Raw genomic sequence first — 27,213 nt, 5'->3', positions numbered from 1 at the left:
TCCTCTGGTCCTCAATCATTCCAGCTGCACTGGCTTCCTTGCTGTTCCTCAAACATGCCAGGCACGTTTCTGCCTCAGGGCCTTTGCTCGTACTGTTCTGTCTTCCTGGAATGCTGTTTGCCCAGGTATCTGCATTGCTTGCTACCTCACTGACTTCAAATCTTGACTCAAATGTTGCCTCAGTGAAGACTTCCCAGACCTTCTGTTTAAGCCTGCTAAACGCCCACCTCATCCTTCCACATCCCTCATTCCTGCTTTACTTTAGACCATAGCATATTATCACACCTGGCACAGTATTTCACTTTTTTATGTTGTTTAATATCTGTCTCCTCTACCGGAATGCAAGCTCCATAAAGCCAAGGGCTTTTTTTTCCTTTTCTTTTCATTGCTGTATCCCTAGAACCTAGAATAGTAACTGGTACATAGTAGTTGCTCAGCTAACATTTATTGACTCACAAGTGAGTGAGTGAACAGAAGACTATGGATGTGGAATCAGACCTGTAATCTTGAAGGAAGTCCCTTAAACAGCATCTGATTTTCTTCAAAAGAAAAATGGGAATAATTCTTATATCACCTTTGTAAGGATTATGCAATATAACATTTGTGAAAGTATCATATAATAAACTGCTGAATATATGTGAAGTGTAATTTTTATTTAAACCAAATTCTTCAGCAAGCTACTTAATTGTTATAATCTAGAGCTACTAGACTGCCAAAAGTAAGTATATAACATTCAGACAAAGAAAACTTTGAAAATGTTCTGGTATTCAAATAAAATATAAAAAGATTTATTCCAAAGCCATACCCAAAATGTACAAACTATGAAATGTATTTCTTTTAAAGACAATAAAAAGAGCAGTCTTTACATTGTAAATTTTATAATATTTGCAGATTTTTTTGCTACCATAAAAGTCTGATAAAATTCCATAAAGTGTCAAATGTACTTTCTGGTTTCTATAAAACATACTCTCTTAAAATGCAAAATATGCAAAGATAACAGTTTTATTATTAAACTGTCCTCAATTTCTGAAATTCTCACTAGTCTACTACTAGCAAGTAAACAGAATCACATTTCCACACACTTCTTAAAATGAGGTAAATTTTTTTCAGATGTTTATATATCTCTCTGACTAAAAGTGCACCATTGCCTTTACAATTCCCTCCTTGTGAAATATCTTCCCAGCAGGTATTCAGTGTTCTGCACAAAGAACAGTAGCAATATCACTCATTAAAAAAATTTTTATAATCCTTTTTAAGGTCCAGATCAAAGCTATTGCTATAGCAATTCACTATTTTGTTTGTAGATATTTTAATAAATATTCCTAAACTCTAGCAGACTGTTCAAAATCCATTAAAACAGGGGCAGCAAACTTGTTCTGTAAAGGTCCAGACAGTAAATATTTTAGGTTTCTTAGGTCAATTCTCTGTTACATATTCTCTTTTTAAAAAATAACTCTAAAATGTGAAAAAGGAAATATTAGCTCTGGTGTAATCTGCTAATTTTTGAAAGTAAACTTTAAAAAATAAACATTAGTCTCTAAATTAGACTACTCAAGTGTTAATAAAATGTAAACATCATCTTTCGCAGTAAAATAAATCCATGACTTTTGACTGCTAAATAGAAAGTTGATAAACAGTAAGAAATGATTCCCATTAAGAGTGGACTGCATTTCAGATATGCTTTTCAATCAATGGGACTTTCTTATGGCTTCCTTTTCATTCTGAATTGGATAATTCACATGTGTGTTTTGGCGGGGGGGAGTGGTCTCTATTTTCTTACAGAGAAAAATTCTCTTCATGTAGCTAATTCGAAGTTAACAAAATCAAATACTGGAATACTTCCATGCTAAAAGAGGTAGATGCATAAACACAGGTATATGCAGTTACAAATACATGCATAATGGAAACCACTATTGGATATATAAATGCTCTCCACAGCTAAGAAGAAACCAGTGGAAACCAGCTAGAAGGTAGACAAAACAGTGTTAAAGAATGTTCTAATTTTTTTATCATATGTAGTTGTTACATTTTGGGAAAACATGATTTGCATATATGAAATATATGAACATAAATTAATACAGCAGCATGATTCATTCAGGCTCTTGATGCATATTACCTGGAGCTGACGAAAAAGATATAGCAGAGATTTCAGTGGGAGTTAGTTCACTGATATATAACATGGTCCTATAGCTTGGTACTGAGAATCACAACTCGTGTGTGTGTCTGTGTGTGTGTCTGTGTGTGCGCACACGCACGTGTGGTGCACGTTTTCTTTTCCCACCACTATCAGTTCTATGAATAAATTATGGCATTGTGAATTTACTCAAATATATTATAAACAAGCTAGAAGCCTCCAGAATCACAATCCCACAGTATTCTATAAAAACATTTACAAATTCTAAAGCTAAGCTGAATACTTTGGTATCCCTAAAAAGAAAGCTCAGTTACATCGGCGAGCCCATGCCCACTTTTGAATCATAAAAATTAAAGTTTTCAGTGCAAAAATAGTATCTTGATAAATAGCAATGACACAAAAATCACATGAAACAGTTAAAAACTATAAAACCCATAAGGAATATCCTGAAGGTATGTTTTGGTATAGAAAAGATAACTTGGGGGCTAAGAAATACCTGGTTGTTTTACTAATTTAACTGTGAATAAGTGGCAGAGTGTTAAAACATTTCCTTTCAACACATTCATAGCTCATCACGTTTTTTCTTAAACGGCCACTTCGGGTGCTGTAATACGTGGTCTGCAGCCTGAAGGACAAGGTGCATAAATTCTTCCACATCGAAAGAGTAGTTGGTAAATTTCGGATGTTCTCCCAGTGTTGGGTGGTGGCCCTGCAAAAACAAACGAGAACACAAATCTATAAGTCATTGAGAGCATGGTTTTCTGAACAAAAAAAATTATTTTACTTTGGCCAAAGCAATGATTTTAATTCACATTCAGAAAGTTCTTCAGTAAAGGTACAGATAACATGTATTTTCTGCATGGACCATACACTCTCTGTCACAACTGCTCAGCTCTGCCACTGAAGGGCTCAAGCAGCCACAGACAACACCTAAACAGAGAAGCAAGACTATGTTCCAATAAAACTTTACTTATGAAAACAGGTGGTGGGCCAGATTTGGTCCACTGGTCCACAGTTTGCTGATTCCTTCTATATATAATTTAATAGATCATTCTAGGCCCAAATTTCATGATGTTGGCTTATTAACATTAAAGAGATAGAGTGCTTAATTACCTTTTTCCCCTAATCTGCAAATATAAGATACAACAACTCACTTCCAGAGAACAGTTCACCTCTGGATTAAAGTTCGATCATAGATTTTCATATTAATAATTAGATAATTTAAACAATTAAAAAGCAAAACAAAGTGAGTTTTGCCATTGAACTTTACCTTATCTTGAGGAAAGACTTTGTTCTGTCTTCTCCAAGTGATGTAGTGTACACCTCTCAGCCTGGCCAGGTCCAGGTAACAGCGCTCATCTTCACAATTGTACCTAAGAATACAAGGGCATCCGCACATGAGACTTTTGTCTGCGGATTTTTCCAAATCCACAATTCTCTGGGGAAAAAAGTGCACCTTCCAAATAGGTTCTTGCAAAAGATTATGTAAACAATAAACAGGACTGAGGGAGATTATTTTAAAAATATTCTTTGATACACCACATAAACAAAATAAAGAATAAGAATCATATGATCATATCAATAGATGTAGAAAAAACCTTTGACAAGATACAGCATCCATTTATGATTAAAACACTTAATAAAATAGGCATAGAAGTACATAATAAACATAATGAAAATCACATATGACAAACCCTCAGCTAACATTATACTTAACAGTAAAAAACTAAAAACCTTTCCTCTAAGATCAGGAATAAGGCTGTCCACTATCACCACTGTTATTCAATATAATATTGGAAGTCTTAGCAAGAGTAATCAGGCAAGAGAAAGAAATAAAAGGCATCTGAGTAGAAAATGAAGAAGACAAACTGTCGCTATTTGTGGATGACATAATTCTCTACATAGAAAACTTTAAAGACTCCACTAAACACTACTAGAAATAATAAACAAATATAGTAATGTTTCAGGATACAAAATCAATGTTCAAAAATCCATAGCATTCCTATACTCTAATAATGAGTGGTCAGAAAAAGAAATGGAAAAAACGATCCCTTTTGCAATTGCAACAAAAAGAATAAAATATCTAGGAATAAACCTAAACAATAAAATATCTAGGAATAATAGAGTCTTTAATAAGACTCTATTAAAGAAATTTAAAAAACTACAATGAAGTGGAAAAACAGTCCATGTTCTTGGACTGGAAAAATCAACATAGTTAAAATGACCTTATTATCGAAAGCATTATACAGATTTAATGCAGTCTCGATCAAAATCCCATTGACATTTTTTAAAGAACTAGAACAAAAAATTATCAGATTTGTATGGAAGCACAAAAGACCCCAAACTGCCAAAGCCATTCTGAGAAAAAAGAATAAGGCTGAAGGCATCACTCCGCCCAACTTCAAGTTATACTACAAAGCGACAATAATCAAAATGGCATGGTATTGGCAGAAAAACAGACACACTGACCAGTGGAACAGAATTGAGAGTCCAGAAGTAAACCCATATTTACATGGGCAAATAATTTTTGACAAAGGAGCCAAAAACATAACAATGAAGAAAAGAAAGCCTCTTCCCTACATGGTGCTGCAAAAGAATGAAACTAAACTGTTGTCTATCACCACACACCAAAATTAACTCAAAATGGATTAAGGACCTGAATATAAGACCTGAAACAATAAAATACATAGAATTAAACATAGGAACTAAACTTATGGACCTTGGACTTAAAGAGGATTTTATGAATTTGACCTCAAAGTCAAGGGAAGTAAAAGCTAAGATAAATGAATGGGACTACATCAAACTAAAAAGCTTCTGCTCAGCAAAAGAAACTATCAACAAGGTAAAGAGACAACCATCCGAATGGGAAAATATATTTGCAAGCAGTGCCTCCGATAAGGGCCTAATATCCAAAATATACAAAGAACTCATACAACTCAATAACAACAAAAAAGAAACAATCCAATAAAAAATGGGCAAAGGACCCAGACACTTCTCCACAGAGGACATATAAATGGCCAACAAATATATGAAAAGATGTTCAACATCACTAGCTATTAGGGAAATGCAAATCAAAACCACCATGAGATACCATCTCATACCTGTTAGAAAGGCTATAATCAACAGGACAAGTAATAACAAATGTTGGAGAGGATGTGGAGAAATAGGAACCTTCATACACTACTGGTGGGACTGCAAATTGGTACAGCCACTATGGAAAACGGTATGGAGTTTCCTCAAAAAACTAAGAATTGATCTGCCATATGATCCAGTAATCCCTCTACTGGATATTTACCCCAAAGACTTGAAAACTCATATTCGAAAAGATATTTGCACACCGATGTTCATAGCAGCATCATTCACAGTGGCCAGGACATGGAAGCAACCAAAGTGTCTACAATAGATGACTGGCTAAAGAAGCTGTGGTATATATGTACAATGGAACATTACTCAGCCATAAGAAGAGATGAAATACTGCCATTTACGACAACATGGATGGACCTCGAGATAATCATGCTAAGCAAAATAAGACAGAAAAAGTTGAAAACCATAAAGCACCCATATGAGGGATATAAAACTGAAACAACAAACAAACATGACAAACAGACTCATGGGCATGGACAGTGGATTAGTGGTTACCAGAAGGAAGGGAGGGAGCGAGGAAGAAGATAGGGGTAAAAGGGGTCAAATTTGGTGATAAGAGGAAATCTAACTGAGTGATAAACAGACAATACAAACACATACACAGCAAATTGTTGAATTTACACTTGAAACTTATTGGATTCTGTTGATCAATGTCACCCCAATAATTTTTAATAAAAAAAATATTCTTATAACTAGATTACCTTAACTTTTAAAAAACAGAACAGAATGGAGGAGACTGACCTTTATCAACAGGGCTGACTAACTGTGAAATTGATATCATCTCATAATACCCATCTTTGTACGTATGGAAGTGAACTTGGGGTAGGTAACACATGCAAGGTCATAGAGCTCGTGAAGCAGAAACTGAACTCAGGTTTGTTGAACTCCAAGGCCTGAGCTCTCTCAGTTGCATGTCTCTACTTCCTCCTTCCTTCCTGTTTTCCCTTCATCCCTGTCTCTAGGAGAAATGAAGAATTGAGATAAAACCCACAATTAACTGGCTATTTCTCTAACACGCATATTTTTAAAATTTTTGGCATGGTATTGGAAGTTCATGACAACTTTTTCTAAATAGTCTTCCATTTAAATACTGAGTCAAGTCATTTTTAAAGTGACACTGTAAAATCAAGATATTCAGATACAAAGAAGAGAAAGCTGGTAACAAGTGCTGTGTCAAGAACTAAAGATAAGACATGGCATAGAATTATTAAGGGAGAGAAGGCCCACTGCTGAGTTAGAGAAGTGCCCAGGACATTCATTTTCACCCCAAGGTGTCAGTGTCCATGGGTGTGGAATCAGTGAGCACTAGGCAAAGTGGTTGGCTTGTGTTTTGGAGCTATGTTCTTCATGAGACACATAGGTTCTCAAACTCTTTTTTTAAGCTGTGGTAGAAAACAGGTAACATAAAATTTACCATCTTTACTGTTTTTACTGTACAGTTCAGTAGTAGTAGGTATATTTACATTATTGTGTAACCAATCTCCAGAACTTTTCATCTTGCAAACTTAAACTCTGTACCCACTAAACACTAACTCCTCCTCTGCAACCCAGACCTTGGCAACAACCATTCTATCTTCTGTCTCTATGAATCTGACGACTCTAGGGACCTTGTAGAGGTGAACACACACAGTATTTGTCCTTTTGTGAGTGGCTTATTCCACTTCACATAATGCCCTCAAGGTCCATCCATATTGTAGCATGTGACAGGATTTCCTTCTTTTTTAAGGCTAAATAATATTCCATTGTATATATATATTATACCCCATTTTGTTTATCCATTCAACTGTCAGTGGTCATCTGAGTTGCTTCCACGTCGTGGCTATTGTGAATAATGCTGCTATGAACATGGGTGTGCAATACACAGGTTCTCTTTTAACACAAAAATTATATTAAATGCAGGAAAATGGTCACAGTTTAAGAGGCACATAGGAATGAACTCAGAGTGAAAAACGCAGCCACATCTCGCAAATCATGCTGAGACACGGGGAAAAGAAGGTAGTTTGCTTGCTAAGAGTAATGGCAGTCTGCAGACTTTACCTTTTTACCTTTAGGTCTTTTTTTCTGTCCACCTACTTATAATGTGACTTCCCTGTCACATTATATGATTACATACTAAGCCTTTTGATGCTCTGAGTGAGTCTGAGCATGTATAAAGAGCATTATGAGCTGCCTCAATGTAAAACTGTCCCCAAACACTTACAGTTCAAATACAGCAGCCCAGTCTGGAAGGAAAAGTAAGTGAGTCAGACCAGCTCCGTGCATTCCAATAAATATGTCCGTGTTATGAGTGATCCTTAGCTGATCTAAAAACCCAAGTTCCCTGTGAACATACAGAACAAAAGACAGATGGAGAGAAAAAAGTATAAATTGAGTTAAGCTCATGACTCATAGTAACAATATTTACACAATGTCTTTCCCGATTTAAATCACATTCCACCATGACTATTTTTGACAATTTCAAGCCTACTCCAGTAATTAAAAACTTGATGACTCAATAATTTAACTTTTTTTCTAAGTAAACTCAGTTTCTAAAAAACTTATGCATTTATTTTAGAAGCAAATGTCATAGCTGTCTTGAATGGAAAGTCAGTAGCACATGACATAAAACTGTAAAAATAGACATAATCGAACTAAAAAGTATTATTCAAATCTAGGTAAATACCATTGCAAGGTAAATTCTTTGTATTTATCGGAGACTGACACCTGCTCTCTCTTTACGAAAAACTAAAATTAGCAAGTGTTGAAGAGATGCTATGGTATACTAGCACCAAACCAAAATTTCCTTAAGATGATAAAATGATTTTTTAAAAAAGGAAATAAATTCCTCCTCGTGTGAGTTGTTATTCAATGCCATCTGAATAAGTAACACTATCTGAATAACACTAAGCATTTTCTTGCCTTTGCAACAGACTAATCCACAATTTTATGCACGTTAGGATTACAGAAGTGTCCTTTGAATTTAAGACACTGAAAGATGTTCAAACTCTGAACCAAAATCATTACCAAAAAGTTCACTGAAGTGAGTCTGGGAAGAAATGCTGGAGTAAGGATAACACTCTGAATAAACATAATGGAATTAATCTCCCAGTCTTACTTACCCAAAGTAAAGAAAAATAAATAAACAGGATTATTTTGGATCTAAGAGGGGAAAGTGAATTTCCTCTTTGTCAGCTTCTCCTCTTTAAAGAGCTTCTTTCCACAGTACAACAAAAAGCCCACACCCACACAGGGAAAGGAGGACAACAGGCACCACTGTGTCTCGCACGAGGCACACGGGCTTCTGTTTGTCTAGGAATACCAACTGATGCTGAGGGAGGGGTGGGCACTCGCCCAGGTGAATACACCGTGGAGTCGCCAGTTACGAGAAACGCTTATGGGTCAGGCCTCACAAATCTCCATGTAATTATGTTACTAACAGTGCTCTCAGACTGGCAATGTCTGAATTTTTATGCTTAAAAGCCAGTCAATGACAGAGTTTCAGAAATGCCCTTCCCACTTTGTCAGCCTGATGCCTGACCCCTTCTTGCTTCCCATATTTTTCATGTGGCAACGAGGGTAGTCACCACGGCAGTGTAATTTGTAGGAATAGCTTTGCCAACCTGAGTGAGATGAGATAAAGTAAAGCATAATAGTAAGTCTCAATACATGGTAGCCGTTCTTACAATTGCTATTTATTTGTATTGAGTGTCTGAGGTATTCAAGACAAGAGCCTTGCCATCCTCTAAAACTGGATTCCTACTGTGAAGCCTGTGACCAGCCCATGGTAGGCACTCAATAGAGATTTGTTGTATGAAAACACAAATGTATGATGAGTGAAATGCAAAACTCCTATGCTTACCAATAAGTTTAAACCTGTCTAAATTAGGCACACTCATCCTGGTAATATGTATATTTTTTAAAACTGAAAGAAATTAGTGTTTAATTTGGAAAACGAGACTATGATTGTGGGTGGACGAGATGAGAAGACAAATGTTTTCACCTTTCCTTTGGAACTTTCCTGTATGGCTTGAGTTTCCAATAAGAACCACCTTTACAGCATTACTGGTTTACATAGACTGGGGTCACTTAGTAAGTGATGCAACATTCTGTCTTTGTAAGCCCTTTACTGCATCAGAATTTTAAAAGAAACAAATTTTTTATATTTCAAAAACTTTCATATTATTTTATGACACTCAAATTATTTATATGTAACTAATTTTAGGTCAAAAGTTGAAACCTAGCAGCTACCAGGGTGAATTAGGCCTACAACATTTTTTTAAATTCAGAATTTGTTGCCAACTTAAAAAATTCAGAAATTTCTAATGAAAATCTGGATCGCTTCCCTTGAAAAATGAGAATGAGCAACATCAGGCCCTGTACAGCTGAAGAACAACTGCCCCTGTGCCCAGGGTCTCCACTTGCCCACTTTTTTCACTGATGGCATCCGCTTGTCTTGACCAGGTCTAAAGTGCCAACAACTCCAGTTTGAAAAATCCTTTCTGTCCCCCATTAACTCATCCATGAAAAAAGATGACAAGTGTCGGCCCATGGGTGATTACTTACTTATACTTGTAATCGACAATCTGGACTTCAAATGTAGATACTGTTTTCAGTGCGTTTACAAGCTGGGAAAATAACAGAAACATTTAGAATTTCTTTTACTTCCTTCTCCTAGGATTTACTTACAAGCTGGGAAAATAACAGAAACATTTAGAATTTCTTTTACTTCCTTCTCCTAGGATTTACTTTCCCCTGACTCCTCGCATTTCTTATTTCCCATGTAAAATGTTTTTCATGTATTAAATGTCCTTCAGGTTTATTGTTTTAACCCTAAACTGAGTTCAAATGTAACCTCCACCCCTTAAAATTCCACAGCACTCGGTTGTTCTGAGGCTAAAAGGAGACATTTCAGGGAGCAAAGTGCTTGGCACAGAGGCAAACTAAGTTTTAGCTGTTATTATTACATTTACATTTACATATTACATTTGCTAGTCATTCCCTCAACTTTCAACATATACTTGCTGGGCACTTACTTTGTTCCAGACATTATGTTAAGAATTTTTTTTCTATCCATTACCTTATTTCAGACAAACCACTTTGGACCTTATCCTCTGAAAATATAAATTCTTGGCAGAAAAGCATTTTAAATCTTTCTACACAGAAAAACAATTAATTCTTCGAGCAAACAGAAAGTAAGAAAGCATCTTATCTACTTTCAAAAACAACTATGATTCTCTGCATCCTTCAGAATTAGGCCACCTTCATCCAACACTGTGGATCACTGCTACTGAGAAATGTCTCCACTTGTATCCTGTCGCCTTGTGGCATACAGTATGCTGCAATAGCAACGTCAATGGTTACAAAAGCATCATTAACCTGTGCTGGCATTTCGAAGTGCTTTAGGTGTACATCACTTAATCCTCATAAAAAAATCATATCAAGGACGTATTAGCATTATGTCCATTTTGTAAATGATACACCAGAGGCTTAGAGAAGTTAAACAACTTTCCCAGAACTGCAACCGCAGAGCCACGTACATGTCGTTTCCTGTATCTAAAAAGACCTGGAGCCAAAGTTTAAACCTTGAATACACCATTTATGAGTAACACTTGTGAACCCTTCACTGCTTCCCCCACATGGAACCAAAGGACCGGGACATGACTGGAACCTAACACCAGAACGCTTTCAGAAGCAAAGGGTCCATTATCCAGGACGATCTGTTGCTGAAACCCCGTAAAATCCTGCCCCGAGACCTGTATCCGGGAAACAAATCCGAGTGGTGCCTCCTATCTTCTTGTCAGTAGACTTTGCAAATAAAGCTTTTTTTTTTTCCTCAAAAGCTGGTGCTATGGTATTGGCTTCTTTGTGTATAAGGCAGCGAGCCCCAGCTCACTAACAATTTTGGCAACCACAAAGAGATCTGGGTCATGTGACCACCTGCCCAAGGCACTGTAGCCCCCAGCAGGACATGGGCCCTGGCAGCTGACCCTGAGTGGCCACCTAAAGCCGTTTGTCTAGAGGCTCAGTTGCTGGACTTCTGCTTCCCCCACCATGGCACTCCAGGCTCCTAGGAGCTACTTTTTGCTTTCACTTTTGAAAAAAGAAACAGCTTCTGGATCAGATGTCTTTTGAGTAACCGCATTAAAATGCGCTCGTGCCCAAATTGTCTAGTAACCTCGTCAGGATTGTGGGTTAGAGTCCCAGTCTAGGATCATGGGTTAGAATCTCCCCGGAGAGACAACATGAAAGGTTAGCCACTGAGGTACCCAAAAGATTGAGTTAGAGTCCCAGGGCTTGGATGTTTGAAAGAGTACTCAATCTACTTTACTGTGGGAGCATCAGTCTTATTTTGTGTGCATTTTGCTTTAGATTAAAGGTTCTGTATTTTTGTCACTCTTCAGCAAACCCTGAAGGAGCCGTCAGCAGCAGCCAGGCAGTCCTAACTCAGGGCAGCTATTTATTTCATTTCGACCATACTGATGGAACGCTTGCTTGATTACCAACTGGAGGTCAGCCCTCCCCATCTTGAGTGCATTGAAGGTGTGTGGTGCTGGCAAGGATGAGCCAGGGTCATCAGCTGGCCCCCACTGAGAAGAGTCAAACTCAGGATCCGAAGCATTGTGGCGAGTTCAGATACCATAACCCCACATTAACTGGCTTAAAAGTAGGAAGTCATTAACCCTTAACCTAAGCTAACAATATATTTGATATCTTTTATTGTCTTTATATTAATTATAAATATATTATGTTAATTATAATATATAAATATTATATTAATATAATATAATATATAAATATAATTTTATAAATATAATATTAATATAATATATAAATATAATTATTAATATATTATATTAATATATTGTCAATATATTTTGATATCTTTTATGGATAATTTAATATTGTTTCATAGTGATAAACGATCTTTTTGGTCAAGTATGTTTGACAAAATGCCCATGGTTTGGGTTTTAAAAGGAGACATTTTCTCAACCTGGAAATGGCTATGGGTTATTCCAGTAGGCCCCTGGAATGCCTCAAAGATTTGTTCTCTCTCTCCCTATTAAAGGGAAATGTGAAACTAATTAGGACTGTTTAATATACTACAATTACACGGGAAGCTTTGTCAAATTCTTTATTTCTTTAATAATTCTAGTTGCTATCTTAAAATGTTAAATATTATTGTAATATATGTTCAAATTTCTTTGTCAATTGAATATTGAAGGCAGGACTCAGAAATAAATTAAGAGTGTCCACTTAGAAGATGTTGTGTGAACCCCACCAGTGATGGGCTCAGACAGCACCAGGCTGGGAGCCCCTTCCTTGGTCCCTGGCCTTGGCTCCTGCTGTGGCATTGCTATTGCCAAGGCCAGCCCCAGGGCTCAGCCCAGGCTGAGGCAGTTCTGAGCTCCATGCAGACTCCAGACTGGGTTGTGGATTCCTGGGCTCTGCTCGAGAAGCGCCAGCCCCACCCCCAGCCTGATAATGGGACTTTGAAACAATATCCTTTGGAGAGGTGTGCGAAAGAAGGTATAAAGCCTCTGATAGTTACCTTTCTTAAATGCCAATTAATCTGACCTTGTCAATCCCCATATAACACTCTCATCCTGCTGGTGCAAAAACCTGGGGCCAGAAATTATCATTTTGTACAGGATTTGAGAGTCATAAACCAAATTGTAGAGAACACAGCTGGTGGTGCCAAATCTTTATATTTTGCTTACAACTTGATTTGGAGACCTTTGCTAGTTTACATTTCTGGACTTAAAAGATGCCTTTTACTGCATATCCCTAAGTCCTGAGTCCCAGGAACTGTTTGCCTTTGCATGGGACGATCCAGAGACGAAAATGAAACAACGATGTTGCGGAATGGTAACTCCCACAAGGCACAGCCATGGAAAGACTGAAAAGATGCTGGGGCCCTCAGAAATTACAAGCTTCATGGAGGCCTCACTCTACAGGAAAGACTGAAAAGCTGAATATGTCAAGAAATCACCTTAACTTGGGGTAAGGTCTTATCAGCTGCCCTGCTTAGGGTAACAGTAGGCCCCAGAAGCAAGTTCCAGTTGGGCCTTATGAGGTATTATATGGGAGACCCTTGCTTGAGCATACTGTACAATTTAGATACTATAATATGTATGTAGTCTCTAGGTGCTACTTTATCTGCTCCTCAAGGCTTGTAAAAACCATCACCATGAGGGTCAGCCTCAGCCTAAGTGTAATGGACCCAATGAAGTCCCTCTAGTGTTACTTTTCAAATGAAACAGGATGACTGAGAACCCCCTAGACAGGAAGAGGAGATGTGAACATTTCAAAAGTATACTGCTTCTGCCCAAGGGGCCAGACCAGGCCTGTATAAACCTAAATTATCTATCTTAACTTGCTATTATTTTGGTTTAAACAATGTCTTACTTTCCTAGTTGTGAGAGTTGCTTGTATAGCCCTAGTAGTCTACTTTCTCCTGCTTTCTTGCACTCTTCCTGACTGACTTTGTCCCCTTATCAGCAGAAAGTAGCTAGAGCAGGAAGTACTTATTCCCCAAGACTGAGGAATGAACAACAAAAAGGGGAGATTTGTAAGTGCAGAACCAGCTCAAACTGTTCCTATCCTGTTTCTGACAAGACCCAGAACCAAAGTTATACCACTTAGGTGTAACACTTGTGAACCCTTATCAGGTTCCCTGCCTCCCACTTCCCAGAGAACCAGAGGACCAGGACATGACCAGAACCTGAATACCAGAACCCTTTCAAAAGAGAAATGTCTGTTGTCCAAGCAGATGCAGTTATGAAACCCCTTAAGTCTTGCTCTGAACCCTAGATCAAGGGGATAGATTTGAATGGTGCCTCCTATCTCCCTGCCAGTCGATTGTAAATAGAGCCTTATCTTTTCTCAAAAGCCAGTGTTATAGTGTTGGCTTCTATGTACATCAGGCAATGAGCCCTTGCTCAGTAACAGGATCTCCTGGCTAGCCAATGTCAGAGACAGAATTAAATCTAGGTCATCTGTCCCCAGAACCTGTGTTCTTAGTGCATTCTACTCTCCTGCTTACAAAAAGTAACAGGCAGTAACCAAAATCCAATCCCCGACCCCATCTCTGTCTCTGTCTCTGTCTCTGTCTCTCTGTCTCTCTCTGTCTCTCTCTCTCACACACACACACATGAGCATGCACAGTCATAAAATGAAAGTTTTTCTGTCTAGACAACCCTTGAACTCCCATGAATATACTGCTTACATCAAGAAGTTAAAGGGCTGAAGATATAAGATTAGAATTCTATTTTACAAGAGGGAATTAATCAGAGGGCAGGAGCCCTGGTCTTGTAATGAGATGGAACCACATAAAAAGAATTGTGTGTTTCAGAGTCCCGTGGCAAGCACGCCCTTTTCCACAATTTCTATTAATTCCAGCGAAGTAGCCGTATCCCTCCTGACATGATTATTCTGGGCAGGATTGCACAAACTGTCACTTAACAAGGGCATTTGGATTTTATTGTCTATTCATGAGTCGAGGTATAATCCCAGGTGCTTTCTTCTCTGCCTGGTAGCTGCCTTTTCAAGTGATGCCAACCCTGACATGAAAAGTAGCCAGTTAGGTGCTCTTTGGCTTGGAGCTGGGAGCTGAATTACCAAATCTCACCTTTGGGCAACATCATTTGGGCAATGTGCACGACTGAATGTGAAAACGCCCATGACAACTGAATGTGAAAACGCTCATGACTGCACTGTAGCACCCACTGGCAAGACCTCCTTTCTACTGGACTTTCCAGTGGCTTGATGCTGTTCCTTAACCCCACCCCTTCCTGAGAGACTGGGAACCATGGTGGGTCAGCCTCCTCTAAGAGCTACTTGTGTTAGAGGGCACAGTATTTTGGTTAAGAAGCAGGCTCAGACCCTGACTGCCTTGGCTCACCCCCATTACTCTATTCGCTATGGGTCACCTTAGGCATGTTAAATCTCTATGCTGCAGTATCTTTGTCTAGAACAAAGAATGATAACAAAATACCTACCTCATGAGTTTGCTGGGAGGGTTGGGGGACATGCCTGGGAAGCACATGGTAATATGTCTGGCACATCATCAGCACTCAATGTGTTACCTCTACCAATCAATACACACTATTATTCTGCCTGCTCATGAGGCTTCCCATCCGTCTACCCCAACATTGCACTACTTGATACATTTTTATTTCCAGGACTGTAAAACACGCACACATTGCTCATATCTTTCAATGCCTCATTACACCATATGTTCATGTCCTCCATCACCCATATGGGTCTAAAGAAGAGATGCTAATTACATAATTTCGATCTGCCTGTTAGGCAACCAAATTAATCTGTGTAAAACATTTTACCCATCAAAACCTGCCTACTGCCCTCCTACTACATTTTTCCCATCTCCAGTTCACTGAAATGCTTAAGTTCAAAGCCGAGGAGTTCACACTTGATTCCCACTACCTTTCCTGCCCTTACCTAATACACTAACTGTACATTCCAGCAGTAAGTATCAAAGGCTCTAACTACAAGATACATCTTGAATCCATTTATTTTGTGACATCTACTGTCATCACTTTCGTCTAAACTCTTATTGGAACCTTAGCAACAGCTCTTAATCAATCTCCCTGGCTCCTACTCTTGCAGCCTGAGTGATTTAAAAACAAATAAGTCAGTTCATGTCTCTCCCTGTGTATTCATTTTCTATATGCTGCTATGACAAATTACCACAAACTCAGCATCTTAACAACACAATTTATCCTCTTACAGTTCTGTAGAAGTCTGTCACAGTGAAAAGGAAGTCCCACTGGGTTAAAATCAAGGTGTTGGCAGGGCTGCACTGCTTCTGGAGGCTTTAGGGGAGAATGCTTGGCTTTTCAAGGTTCTAGAGGCCATCTGCACTCCTTGGCTAGAGGCCCCTTCTTCCTTCTCCAAAGCTAGCAACCTTTTTGTTTGTTTTGCTTCTCTCTAGTCCTGTTTCCATCATCATGTCTTTTTTTTTTCCTACCTCCTTTCTTCACTTTTAAAGAGGTGCTGAACTGAGATCTCATCAGTAAGAAGAATCCAGCTACAAAAAAAGCTTTCCAGGCAGAGGCAAAGGTTCTCAGGTGGAGTGAGCGTAAATCCCATTTGTGACTACACAGGACTCACCTGGATAGTTCTGAATGATCTCTCCATTTCAAGGCTGCTGATTAGCAACCTTAATCCTGTCTGCAGTTTTGAGTTCTCTCCACCATGTTCCCTAACCTATTCACAGGTTCCAGGGATCAGGACCTGAGTCTCTGAAGGGCCATTATTTCACCTACCACACCCTGCTTAAAACTTCACAATGGCTTCCCCTCACACTGGAATAAAGTTAGTCTTCTCATCAAAGGCTATGGGGCTGATAGGATCTGTGACCTCTGCACACCACACCTGACCTTTCTCATTTCTTCTGATATCACTCCGATCTCTCTTGCTGTGTTAAAGCTCTGGACACCAGAGGACATTTGCTTCTGCCTGGGAGCTCTTTCCTTGGCTAGCTTCTTCTCTGATCAGGTCTTAGCCCTCAGACACCTTGCCTGACTGCCTCTCCCTTCTGTCTGCATCCCCAGTCTCTATTGAACTACCTTGTTTTACTCCCTTTGTAGCGCTTATCACTGCCTAAAATCACCTTAGAGACCTGTTTACTTTTCTTGTCTGTCTCACCTGGAGAGTATAAGCTCCAAGAGGGCAGGGACTTTACCAGTCATATTCTCTGCTTCAGCTCCAAGGCCTACAACTTGGCCCAGCACATGGTGGGAGTTCAATACATTTCTTGTGGAATAAATCTTACTATTTTGAGTACATCTTCCAGCCATGCTGTTCTAGGCATGGTGATCTTATTGACAGCAAACATAATTTATGTTTATGCTGTTGTTTATGCTCAAACATAATTTGAGTTTATGCTGTTGAAATGAGTTTGGGAGTCCAACAGGTAAATGATTCCTAGGACACACAGTCATGAAAAGGATGGAGACTTCCAACTTAATCTGCCGCTGAAGTTCACAGTGTTGCCACATGCCATCAACCGTTTCGCAAAAGACACTCTCATATTTTTGCTGCCAATTTTTCTAAAAGAAGAATGTTTGGCAACTCATGGCAGTAAGGGCAGGACTCGAAGACAGTTTTTGCTTCTTTTCCCACTATGAGTTGGTACAAATGAATATTTACAGTAAGGCAAAGCCAGTGTGGGGATGGATGGTTTGATGCCTTTCGGTAAAAATCCAAAAAATGGACTGGGCATAGCCATCAAACTTTTCTAAAGGCTAATAATTTCAAATCAAAACACTTAATGCAATGCGAAAAAAAAGCACAATAGTCACAGGAAGTTAAATTCAATATGATGATATTAAAAATGCATACCAAAACTAACCTCATTTTGGTTCAGTATCTTCCGGTACTCTGTGCTCCGTGCAAGAATGGTGACTCGAATTTTTCCATCCTGTAATCAAAAAGAAAAAGCAAAATAATGCTGTGTATGCCTGGACAGATGAATGAACACCTGAACCTAAAATGTGATTTTCACAAAGAGATGAAACTCTATAAGGACACATTTATGGAACTTTTTTTTAAAAAGCCTGGTTCCTTCACAGTTCTCTCAGGGAATAAAAATGCATCTACTTTTGCCACAAAAGATAAAACCTGTTCGTGACACTTCTGTTTGGTTAGTTGGGTAGTCTTTTTCAGCAGAGGTTGTGCGACTTAGGGACTTAGGGGAAGATGGAGCGATATGGCAAGAGAAAAAGAAAAGGAGAAGCACTTTCTTTCACTATCCCTAGTTTATCTTTCATAGGTTGTTGACATCTGATTTCAGATTACTCGAGGTCAGAAGTTGTTAACACAGAAAACGCTGTCTTCTAAGTATTTCTTTTTCTGCAAAGGTGGTATTGATTTTTATTCAGAGTGAAAAGTCAAGCCCACCTCAGAACTCATAATGCAGTTAAGCCCTCAACATTACCTCATAGGTTCTGTGACTTTAAGCAAAATGGCATATAACAAAACCAATGTTACCCCAGGCTAATTGAATAAACAAGAGTTAAGTTCCTACGGCATCTCATCAATGTTATAACAAAATGGCACTGAATGAAACAACATTATTTGAGGACCTGCTGTGTATTCATTACCTTGGGTCCCTCTTGTGTGATGTTTAGTCTGTGTAGAACATGCTGAGAAAATGCCCTGAACAAGCCAGTATTTTGACAGCCAGATATCTAGAACAAAAACAATAGTTCATATTACAATGAGTATTTGTATATACTACTGAAGATAATCTCAAGTCATATATAAATGTTATCTTTAAATTACCAAGAATAAATTCTATAAATTATCAAGATAATTCTTTAAATTATCAAGAATAAATTCTACAATAAATAACATGCTTACCAGAGGGGTGTTATAGAACAGTCCATATCTCATCCTGGGGAGTAGTGAGAAAATAGCTTCTTTAAAACATACCTAACAACGAAAATATTTTAAAAGGTAAGAAAAGACAATTTGTACCCTTCACACTGAAATAGCCCTTATAATTACAGAAAATCAATTTTAAGTAACATCTATTTTACATTAAAATATTTTGAATAGCAAACTATTTCATTCAGGTGACATTCATGTTTTTGGAAAAGCTATGGAAAAAATGTTTTTAAAAGCTTCATGGTAAATAACAATGAGGATTCCAGTTGTAAAAAGAGAAAAGTCAGAAATTAATGATAATGGCTAATAGAAACTCATATTAAGTATTTACTTGATGAGTGATCTGCAATGACAATTATTTACAGACATTTCAGTAAAATTTCCAGTACCCTTTTGGAATCATAGGTTTTCAAATGTATAACATCATAATCAGTAAATGCTTTCCATGTGTCAGAGAACAGATCACCATATCCATAAGAGCTCTGAAAATAGAAACACAGTAAGTTAGGGCAATAAAAAGAGTCAACATCGCTTTTCAAGAATGCACAATGTACCCACATTAGCTTGTTAGTGTTAAGAACTAACGATCCTAAACAAGCTCATAAAATCCATATAAGAAAAATGGAATTTTTATCTTGGGATGGAGTAAGTACCTAATTTGATATAATATCAACAAAAGTAATCACCGCAATTATAATCTTAGTCTGCTAGACGTATTTTGTTTTTCCACCCTAGTCTTTTGTATTTACATGTCTGAAACTGTAGTTTTATGTGTGTGTTTTCTATCCAAATTACAGATATACACAACACATACATACACCACCATCTATCCACACTTTGATATGCTCAGCCAGCAAAAACCATCTGCGTAAATAGAATACGCCTTTGGAAATAAACTTTAGAGCAAGAAAATGCCTTCAAAGTTTTAACATTAGAAATACAATGTATGTAACGCTATGATCTATCCATTGTCTATTGAGTAACATAATTCTCCACTAACATTAATGAGAGTAATAATAATAATAGCGTCTTGCAAATTCCTGTCGCAGACACTAAGCTCTTGACATTATTAACATATTAAACCACCCCACAAACTTAATAAGCTAGGTAATATCCTCATTTTACAGATGAGGAAACTGAGACACAATTTAAGTAATTTTCCAAAATCGTAGAGCTGGTATATTTGCAGGGCTGGGATTAAACCCAGAGTGTTTGGTTCTGGACTCCATGTTCATAACCTCTGTAGGGCAGTTGCCTCTCAGCAAGAACCAGTTCTTTCTAGTACATTTACCAAATGCATCTCATTTCTAAAAAGGAGAAATTAATTATGCGCTCCATCAGCTAAAGGAAAAAGATCAATTTATTTTAAATTGGTATAACTTAGATTGAAAAATTCAGCCAACAGAAATAAGAAACGTATTGTAGGATTACAGTCAAGGTCTCAGCTGATTATACATTTTATTCATTATGTTCGTGTCTTTTTATCCTATGGCATTTTCTTTTTTCAGGTTATGAAAATTTTATGTTGCACATTTTAGAGTTATTTCAAAGTTATTGAAATCTGTTAAATGTGATGATAAAAAAAAAATGCCTTCTTTGGCTGCTTCTCTACTGCCATTCTAATAAAGGCCCTTCACAACACCATCACAAGTGAAATGTTTCTGTTCTGGCTCAATAAGAAATAAGGGGCAATTAAAAGAAGTGACTCTAGACAGATAGTTGAGATAAAATACCTCAAATAAAATAGGATATTTTTAAAAGGAAAATTTAATTACAAAATATATTAATCCTCATTGATCCCTTTTCAGGATAATCATGTATTATTTAGTAATAACCACCTTTAGAAGCTTCTTTTCCATGTCCTTCAAATTCAAATGATCTGTCATGAGGGAAGGAAGGACTTCTTTCTAGCCTCTTATTGCAAAATATTTGGATATTTTTAAAAATAACACTTCCTCCTGTGCACGTGTCAAATTTAAACATGCATATAACCTATAACTTAGAATTTCTACTTGTAGAAATCTATCCTACAGGAATGCTAGGATGAGTGTGTAAAGACATATGTATATGAGAAGGATGTTCACTGTAGCATTTCAGCAAACAGCAAAGAACTGGAAACAAACAACGTGATCTGAGTGGGTCGGGGATAAATGCATACATGCTTGCTAGTGGTATTCTATTCATCGAACGGAATACCACTAGCAAGCAATAACCCTAAATGTACTGACCTGGAAATATGTCCATGACATAATATTAAATTAATAATATGAAACAGAGTATATTTTCTATAAAAATATATTTACATTTATTCAAATAAAAAGTTTAACAAGGGACTCTCATATGATAACTGCAATTACCTTTATGGAAAATAGAGAAGAGAAATAATTTTTTTAACATTATATACTTCTGTGTTGTTTGAACTCATTATAACCAGATATTACTTGTGTAATTGAAAATAATAAAACTAAATTACTTTTCAGTGCAAGAAAATATGGAAAGCTTCCAGCAATCCCCGCCTTTTAGTAATTCTGTTAATAAGAGCAACCCTTCTATGCCTAGAAATTCTGCAGAAGTGTCCATTAATTCATGTCAGGTTGGTGGCCTTACCCATCCCAACAAGGAAGCCATATGCCTGAAGGGAGAGGCCAAACTGCTAAACTTTGCAGGGGCTAAAGGGAAGGCCTCATAGGCCTCTTTCTGGGCACAGTTTGTGAAAGGTCACTAAGACCTGAACTGCAGCCAAAGCCACTTCTCTGCCCTTCTCCTGGCCACACAGATTATCTGAGGCCTTGAGGACTGGCTCTGAGGCACCACTGTCCACTATCAGGGATTCAAATCACAGTCAGCCTGGGAGTCATAGTGTTGTTTTATTCAAGACCTTACCAGCAAAAGAGAAAAGTCAGTGGCCACATAACACCTTAACACTATCCCCATCCAACCTTCAGAATTCTGTGGGCCTCATTTCTGGAGCAACCCTGCAGACCTGCCTGTCCTGAGAAGCTGAATGAGCAACTAGTAAAGGCCTCTCTGACCAAGACACAGGTTTAAAATGGAAGCACAGAGAGCAGTAGAGGAGGGAGGTAACATCAGGGCACCCAACCTGCTGGGCTAAATACTACCTGTGTGTCCAGGCCAGTCGCAGTCCAACTGCCCTGACATCATGTGCCCCGTTACCAGAGTAACCTGGGAACTTCGTGCGGGCTGTGCATCCCATTTACTCCAACCCAGCAGACACAGAGAAGGGAGAGTTGGAGAAGTTGGCTCAGTTTAACTTAGTTCATTTGAGGAAGACATGGAAAAGCAAGCAACAAGATATAAAGAAGCTTCTGGAAAGTGTCTGGAAAAATTTCCATCAATCTAACTGGTTCTGCACGGAACTGTAGGGAGGCTATAAAGCACTGTGGTTTCTGAACATTGATCTGGGGTTAGACTTCCTGGACAGGAACCCTTGACTCCGCCCCTTGCTGACTGTGTTACTGTAGAACAGCCCAGAGCCTCAGATTCCTCATCTGTAAAATAAGCTAATAAAAACTCTCGTCCATGGAGGATTGTGAGCATTAAATGAGAACATCAGGTATCGTTTTCTAAAAAGCACAATCACCTTGAGTTAATCATTCAAGGCTACCTATGGCTGGTGACTGTGGCCTAGAAGCACTTACACAAAAAGAAGAAAGGGACTGTTGTGATCTTCGCTCACAGAAACATTTTCAGAAATGTAACTGTGTTAGCAATAAAACTGGAACACAAAGGGACACATAAAAACGTGCAAGGAGGGAAACCAAAAGTGAGCATTAACATGCTAAGAATTAAAGAATCAATTCTCATCTGACTTCAAATCAAACGACTTTCTAGGCAGCTCGACTATGAACTTCATATAAGTGAAAAAGTATTAGCAAAACCATTTCCCCTTCTGCACAAGAATCTGACCTTCAGTTAACTATCTAGCTCTGCTCTCTCAGGAAATGAAGACAGCACATGTCAACTGTGTTTCTAGGTACAATTACTTATGATTTAAAAAGATGCTTGATAGGTAAATTGCACCTGGACTGGGAAAGGGTACACTGACTCTTATGACTGGCTGGATCTCTTATGGGGATCCTGGGGCTTTGCCAATGGAGTTGTCCCAGGAGATTCTGTATCTGCCCCAGGTGGATCCCATCTCCTCGCACTTGAGCTGTGCTGTGTGCGCTGCTAGAAGGACTCCTTCAGAAAGAAATGCCTAATGCTGCCCTGCCAGCAAGCTGTGGTTCTCCTGTAATAGCGTTCTGAATACTCATGTTGAGAGGGAGGCCAACGAGTCTTGTGACTTAGAATGTTTAGCTGAACCTTAGATGACTTCTTGCGGGGCATTCCACCTTCCCAGTTTAGGCAGCCTCTCTCACGTATACGACAAACCACACGTTCTTATCACTGTCTTTGTCATAGGGTAACATTCACAGCACACATGCTGTGTGTCAGGCATTGTGACTATTCATACACTATATGGTTTATGCTCAAAATGACACTGAAGTAGATACTATAATTATCCCATTTCACAGTTGCCCCAGTACTGGGCAACTCTTGGTGGGGGTTACCTTGGCAGGTGGAGGGGCCAATATGGAAAAAAGCAGGGAAAAGGCAGGAAAAGAAAGACTGGAAGAAAAAAAAAGACAACACTAAAAACAAATAAGCAAATAGTGGGTGTAGTATTTATGTGCATGACCAAGTCTTGCCCTGCGTAGTGAGCTCATACACATGGCACAATTGTCATGACACAAGCAGCAAGAGGAAAGCTGCAGGTAAGCAAAGGTAGACAATAATTACAGCAGGACAAACTGTAAATACAGGCAAGCTGCTCCACGTGAGCCATGCAGGGGCGTGGAGTGGTCAGAGGTCAATAGAACGACAGTCTTCATATACTTGTCTCAGAGGAACACTAAGCACAAGTTTTTGGTCTCTGGAGTTCCACCTGCCCAAAGGTGGAAAAAAAATCTTCCACTGCCTCACTCTAAAATTCAAAGAACCAAGGTATGTATACCTACCTATGTATCTGCCCATACGTATACATACATGTAAATACATGTACACAGACACATTCTGCATATGTTTATTTAAATGTGTGTGTATTAGAAAATTCTATTTCACCACATCAGAGTAACAGATTTATTGAGCAAAGCAAAGATAGAGCTGAGGCTTACAGTATACTCTCACTTACCGTGTCCCACATCACAATGTACACATCTGTACTGAATGAATTATTAACGTGCTGAGTAATATAAAGATTGATAAAGTCACAGAAGTGGTGATACATGTTAACACCTAGTATTGGAAAAAAGAAATCCAAATTAATTAAGTCCAAAGAACAAATGATTATACAGTTTTTATTCTACCCCATCTATTTATAATGTGATAGACTTTTAGCTGAAATAAATGGGAAAAAGACAAGTTTTTCTAAACATGAAATCTTCTATACTCAGGTAGTACTCAATTTACAGATTGACTGGGTTCGAAAATTCACTTTAAAATTGGTTACTTAGAAATCAGGAATACATTTTCCCCCCATATACACTAAGTAACAAATGATCATAAATTTCCCAGAGATAAGTAAGTAAGTAAGTAAATAAATAAATAAATAAACAAAACAGTCTATTTAGCTCAAAATTGCATAGAATTATAGGCCCACAAAGACTGATTGTTATGTTTTACGATCATTTATTTTAAAAAATCAATTAGGCGACACCTATTCATCATAGAACTATTGAAAATGATGGCAACTATTAACATTTTGTATCTTTCATTTCTGTCTCTTTTTTTCCTATTTAATCACTACAGCATTGCTTTTTGGAAAAAAGGGCTGAAGGGCTAAAGTCATTTAAAAGAGTTGAAAGTCTCATGTCCTAATTGAAAGAGCATGAACTTCAGAATCAGAACTGGGTTGAATCCCAGCTCAGCCATTCACGAGCAATGTTCTCAGATAAAAGTACCTAAGCTCTCTACTAGAAACAGGAAATCATTATACTTAGGTGCCAGCTTTGTTAGGAGAAATGCAAAGATTATCTAAAATTACCCGGCCCCAGAGCTGGCACATAGTGAAACAATGAAGACGAGCTGGTCCTGCTGGGTCAGAGAAGACTGGAGCACAAGTGCTGCTATTTGTAAGTTCCTAAGTCCATCATTAAAAAGAACCCCCCGAAATAAACAAACAAACAAACAAACAATTCATATTCTTTTGAATTCTTATGAATTCATATTCATATGTTTATTAAATAAATAAATAAACATTCATATTCTCTCTCCCCCTCTCTCTCTCTTTTGCTAACTTAGGTGTGCAGGACGCGATATTCAACCTGGAAGTGAGCAAATCTAAAATGGATGAAATTCCAAAAATTGACATTTAAACATGCACCTTAAAGGGGGAAAATGATGAATGAAAGAAAATCAGTGACTCTTAAAAGTAGAAATCATAAAATATTCTGACTTCAATCCCACCGTAAATAACAACGTTGTGTGCCAGAAAATAAGTGCTAAAAAATACTCAGTTATTTTTAGAGTGGTATATTAGATGAATATTTGGAGGGGCTCCTTTTTTCTCCCAGAGAAATCTCAGCAAAGAACATATTTTCAAATAAACGAAAAAAAGAAAGTTCTTTTCCAATTCCCCTTACCCCAGGTGAGCACATCGTGCACATTAGCTTCCCCTGAATGTATCATTCCGCAGGTTCATAACATTTCTCGAGGAAGGCGGCATGTACAAAATACTTGGTGCTATGAGGATTTATAAATGAAAAAGAAAGCGCAGGTTCTGTCCTAAAGAAATGTGCCCCCTAGTGAGTCTTGCTCTGCAGAATGCTCATTTTCTCAAGGAAAGAGTTAATATGAAAAGGAAAAGTTAACAGCATAAGTTAGAAGAAAAAAGTAGTTATGAATATAGTTATGAATATGAAATGGCATATATCTACCATGGTCTATTATACCTACTTTACATACTTCATTGTTTAAGTATCTACATAAATTGAACAGTTCACACATACTCACTCTTTTATAGACAGATCACAGTGTTTTCTTTGTCCCTTTTTAATTTGCATATTTAAAAAATGAGTCAGGACCTCAAACAGTATTTTTACTTGCTCTTATTTCGAAAACTTAAACTTGTCTGATTTCTGAACCTAATACTTTGTAATATAAAAATTATGACTTCAGAAGGCAAAGCACATTAAAAATATGATCAATAAATTATAGTAAGTCTGAAATATTTGTGACAGAGGGCTCTCTATATTTCACTGTAAGCCCAGCCTCTCATGAATTTTGATACAGTATGACATCTTCATCTCTTATGATGAGAGAGATAATGTAGTAGAATTCATGTTTCTCCTCTCCAGGAAAACCAGTTCACAAAGTTAAAACTGTGTTTGCAAGCTGAAAGAAGCAATAGACATAAATGGAAGAAAACCATTGTAATTTTAACTTTTTACCAAGAATAAACTGCAGAGCTGATGTTCAGAGGAATTTTAAGTTCATTTCAGTCATGGAAACAGTATCAGAAAGTTTGCCACAAGAGGTCATTGGCGTTCCTTCGCCACTCACAGTACATAAAAGGCTTTTGAAAAAATGTCTAATGAGGCACAATCTAAACCAAGTGATTAGAGAAAGGAGATGGGGTAAACTTAGTTATAAAAAGTATACATATACCTTTTTCTCTCACCTTCTGATTGAGTCATTTGATACAAATGTGCAGATTTCTTCTAAAATATCAAAGGTATTAACTAATGAGAAATTCAAACTAGTTCACTTCTTCAGATTAGAAAGCAGAAAGTAAAACTGTTTAATGTCATGCTGCTTCCCCAAGCCATAAGAAATCACTACATAGACATGATATAAAAGGATCAAAGCCTCATTAACTAATAAATAAATAACAGACAAATTAACTTCTCACCTGCATCCAACTTCATGAAATAGGTTGGTTTTTCAATAACAATGTCACATTTAGCATTGTCTAGAGGTCTGAAGTTGAGCTGTGTATAGCTTTGGAGCTCAGCAAACCTGGAAATATGAATTGGGAGAAGTCTTCAAAGGGATTCTCTTTACCTTCTACTACACTGTAACTTCAGATCTGTTCATTAGAGTGATTCTATTTCTAGAATAAGCTCTTAGGAATACATGTGAGATTTCTCAAACTTACTAACATAACTGGATACTTATTTTACTGTTGAGATATGAACAAAAGTGATTTTAAATTTCAATGCAAGGCCCAGATCTTCAGAGCACTAGCTCCTCTGGGACCATGCGTAATAAATTTGAATTCTCCTTCAAAAGAAAAAAAATTTCAGTGCAAGATACACTGGTAACTTGCCAGACAAAGAAGAAATATGCACATTGAGCTGGCTAAATAATCTACCAGTAAAGTGGGAAGATTCAAAAAGATTCCTGTAGTCTGACAAGGCTCAGAAGCAACACTGACCCAAAAGATCTCTTGTGATGGACTGCTTGGATTCTGAGAAAGAAAGCATTGAAAGAATTATCAAGTGTCTCAGAACAGCTAAGCTTCCCAGAAGTGGGGAAAGTGTTTT

The 27,213-nt window shown here is 37.8% G+C and overlaps 1 protein-coding gene across 1 annotated transcript in view; it reads right to left on the bottom strand.

Annotated features, from left to right (window-relative positions):
- Positions 1-758: 758 nt before the first annotated feature.
- EOGT (EGF domain specific O-linked N-acetylglucosamine transferase) overlaps positions 759-27,213 on the bottom strand; it is a 37,643-nt gene continuing 11,188 nt past the window's right edge. The window contains exons 9-18 of the mRNA XM_039851582.1: positions 26,580-26,686; positions 23,862-23,965; positions 19,057-19,149; positions 18,641-18,712; positions 18,382-18,468; positions 17,631-17,699; positions 9,821-9,882; positions 7,479-7,598; positions 3,405-3,507; positions 759-2,843 (exon numbers count right to left, since the gene is read on the bottom strand). Of these exons, the coding sequence (XP_039707516.1) occupies positions 2,697-2,843; positions 3,405-3,507; positions 7,479-7,598; positions 9,821-9,882; positions 17,631-17,699; positions 18,382-18,468; positions 18,641-18,712; positions 19,057-19,149; positions 23,862-23,965; positions 26,580-26,686 (964 nt within the window). The 3' untranslated portion in view covers positions 759-2,696. The remainder of the gene's footprint in view (positions 2,844-3,404; positions 3,508-7,478; positions 7,599-9,820; positions 9,883-17,630; positions 17,700-18,381; positions 18,469-18,640; positions 18,713-19,056; positions 19,150-23,861; positions 23,966-26,579; positions 26,687-27,213) is intronic.

Source organism: Pteropus medius, unplaced genomic scaffold (assembly GCF_902729225.1).
Source record: "Pteropus medius unplaced genomic scaffold, Ma_sr-lr_union100, whole genome shotgun sequence".
Classification (NCBI taxonomy): domain Eukaryota; kingdom Metazoa; phylum Chordata; class Mammalia; order Chiroptera; family Pteropodidae; genus Pteropus; species Pteropus medius.
The sequence above is the reverse complement of the archived record's forward strand: the minus strand, read 5'-3'. Positions and strand labels throughout refer to the sequence as shown.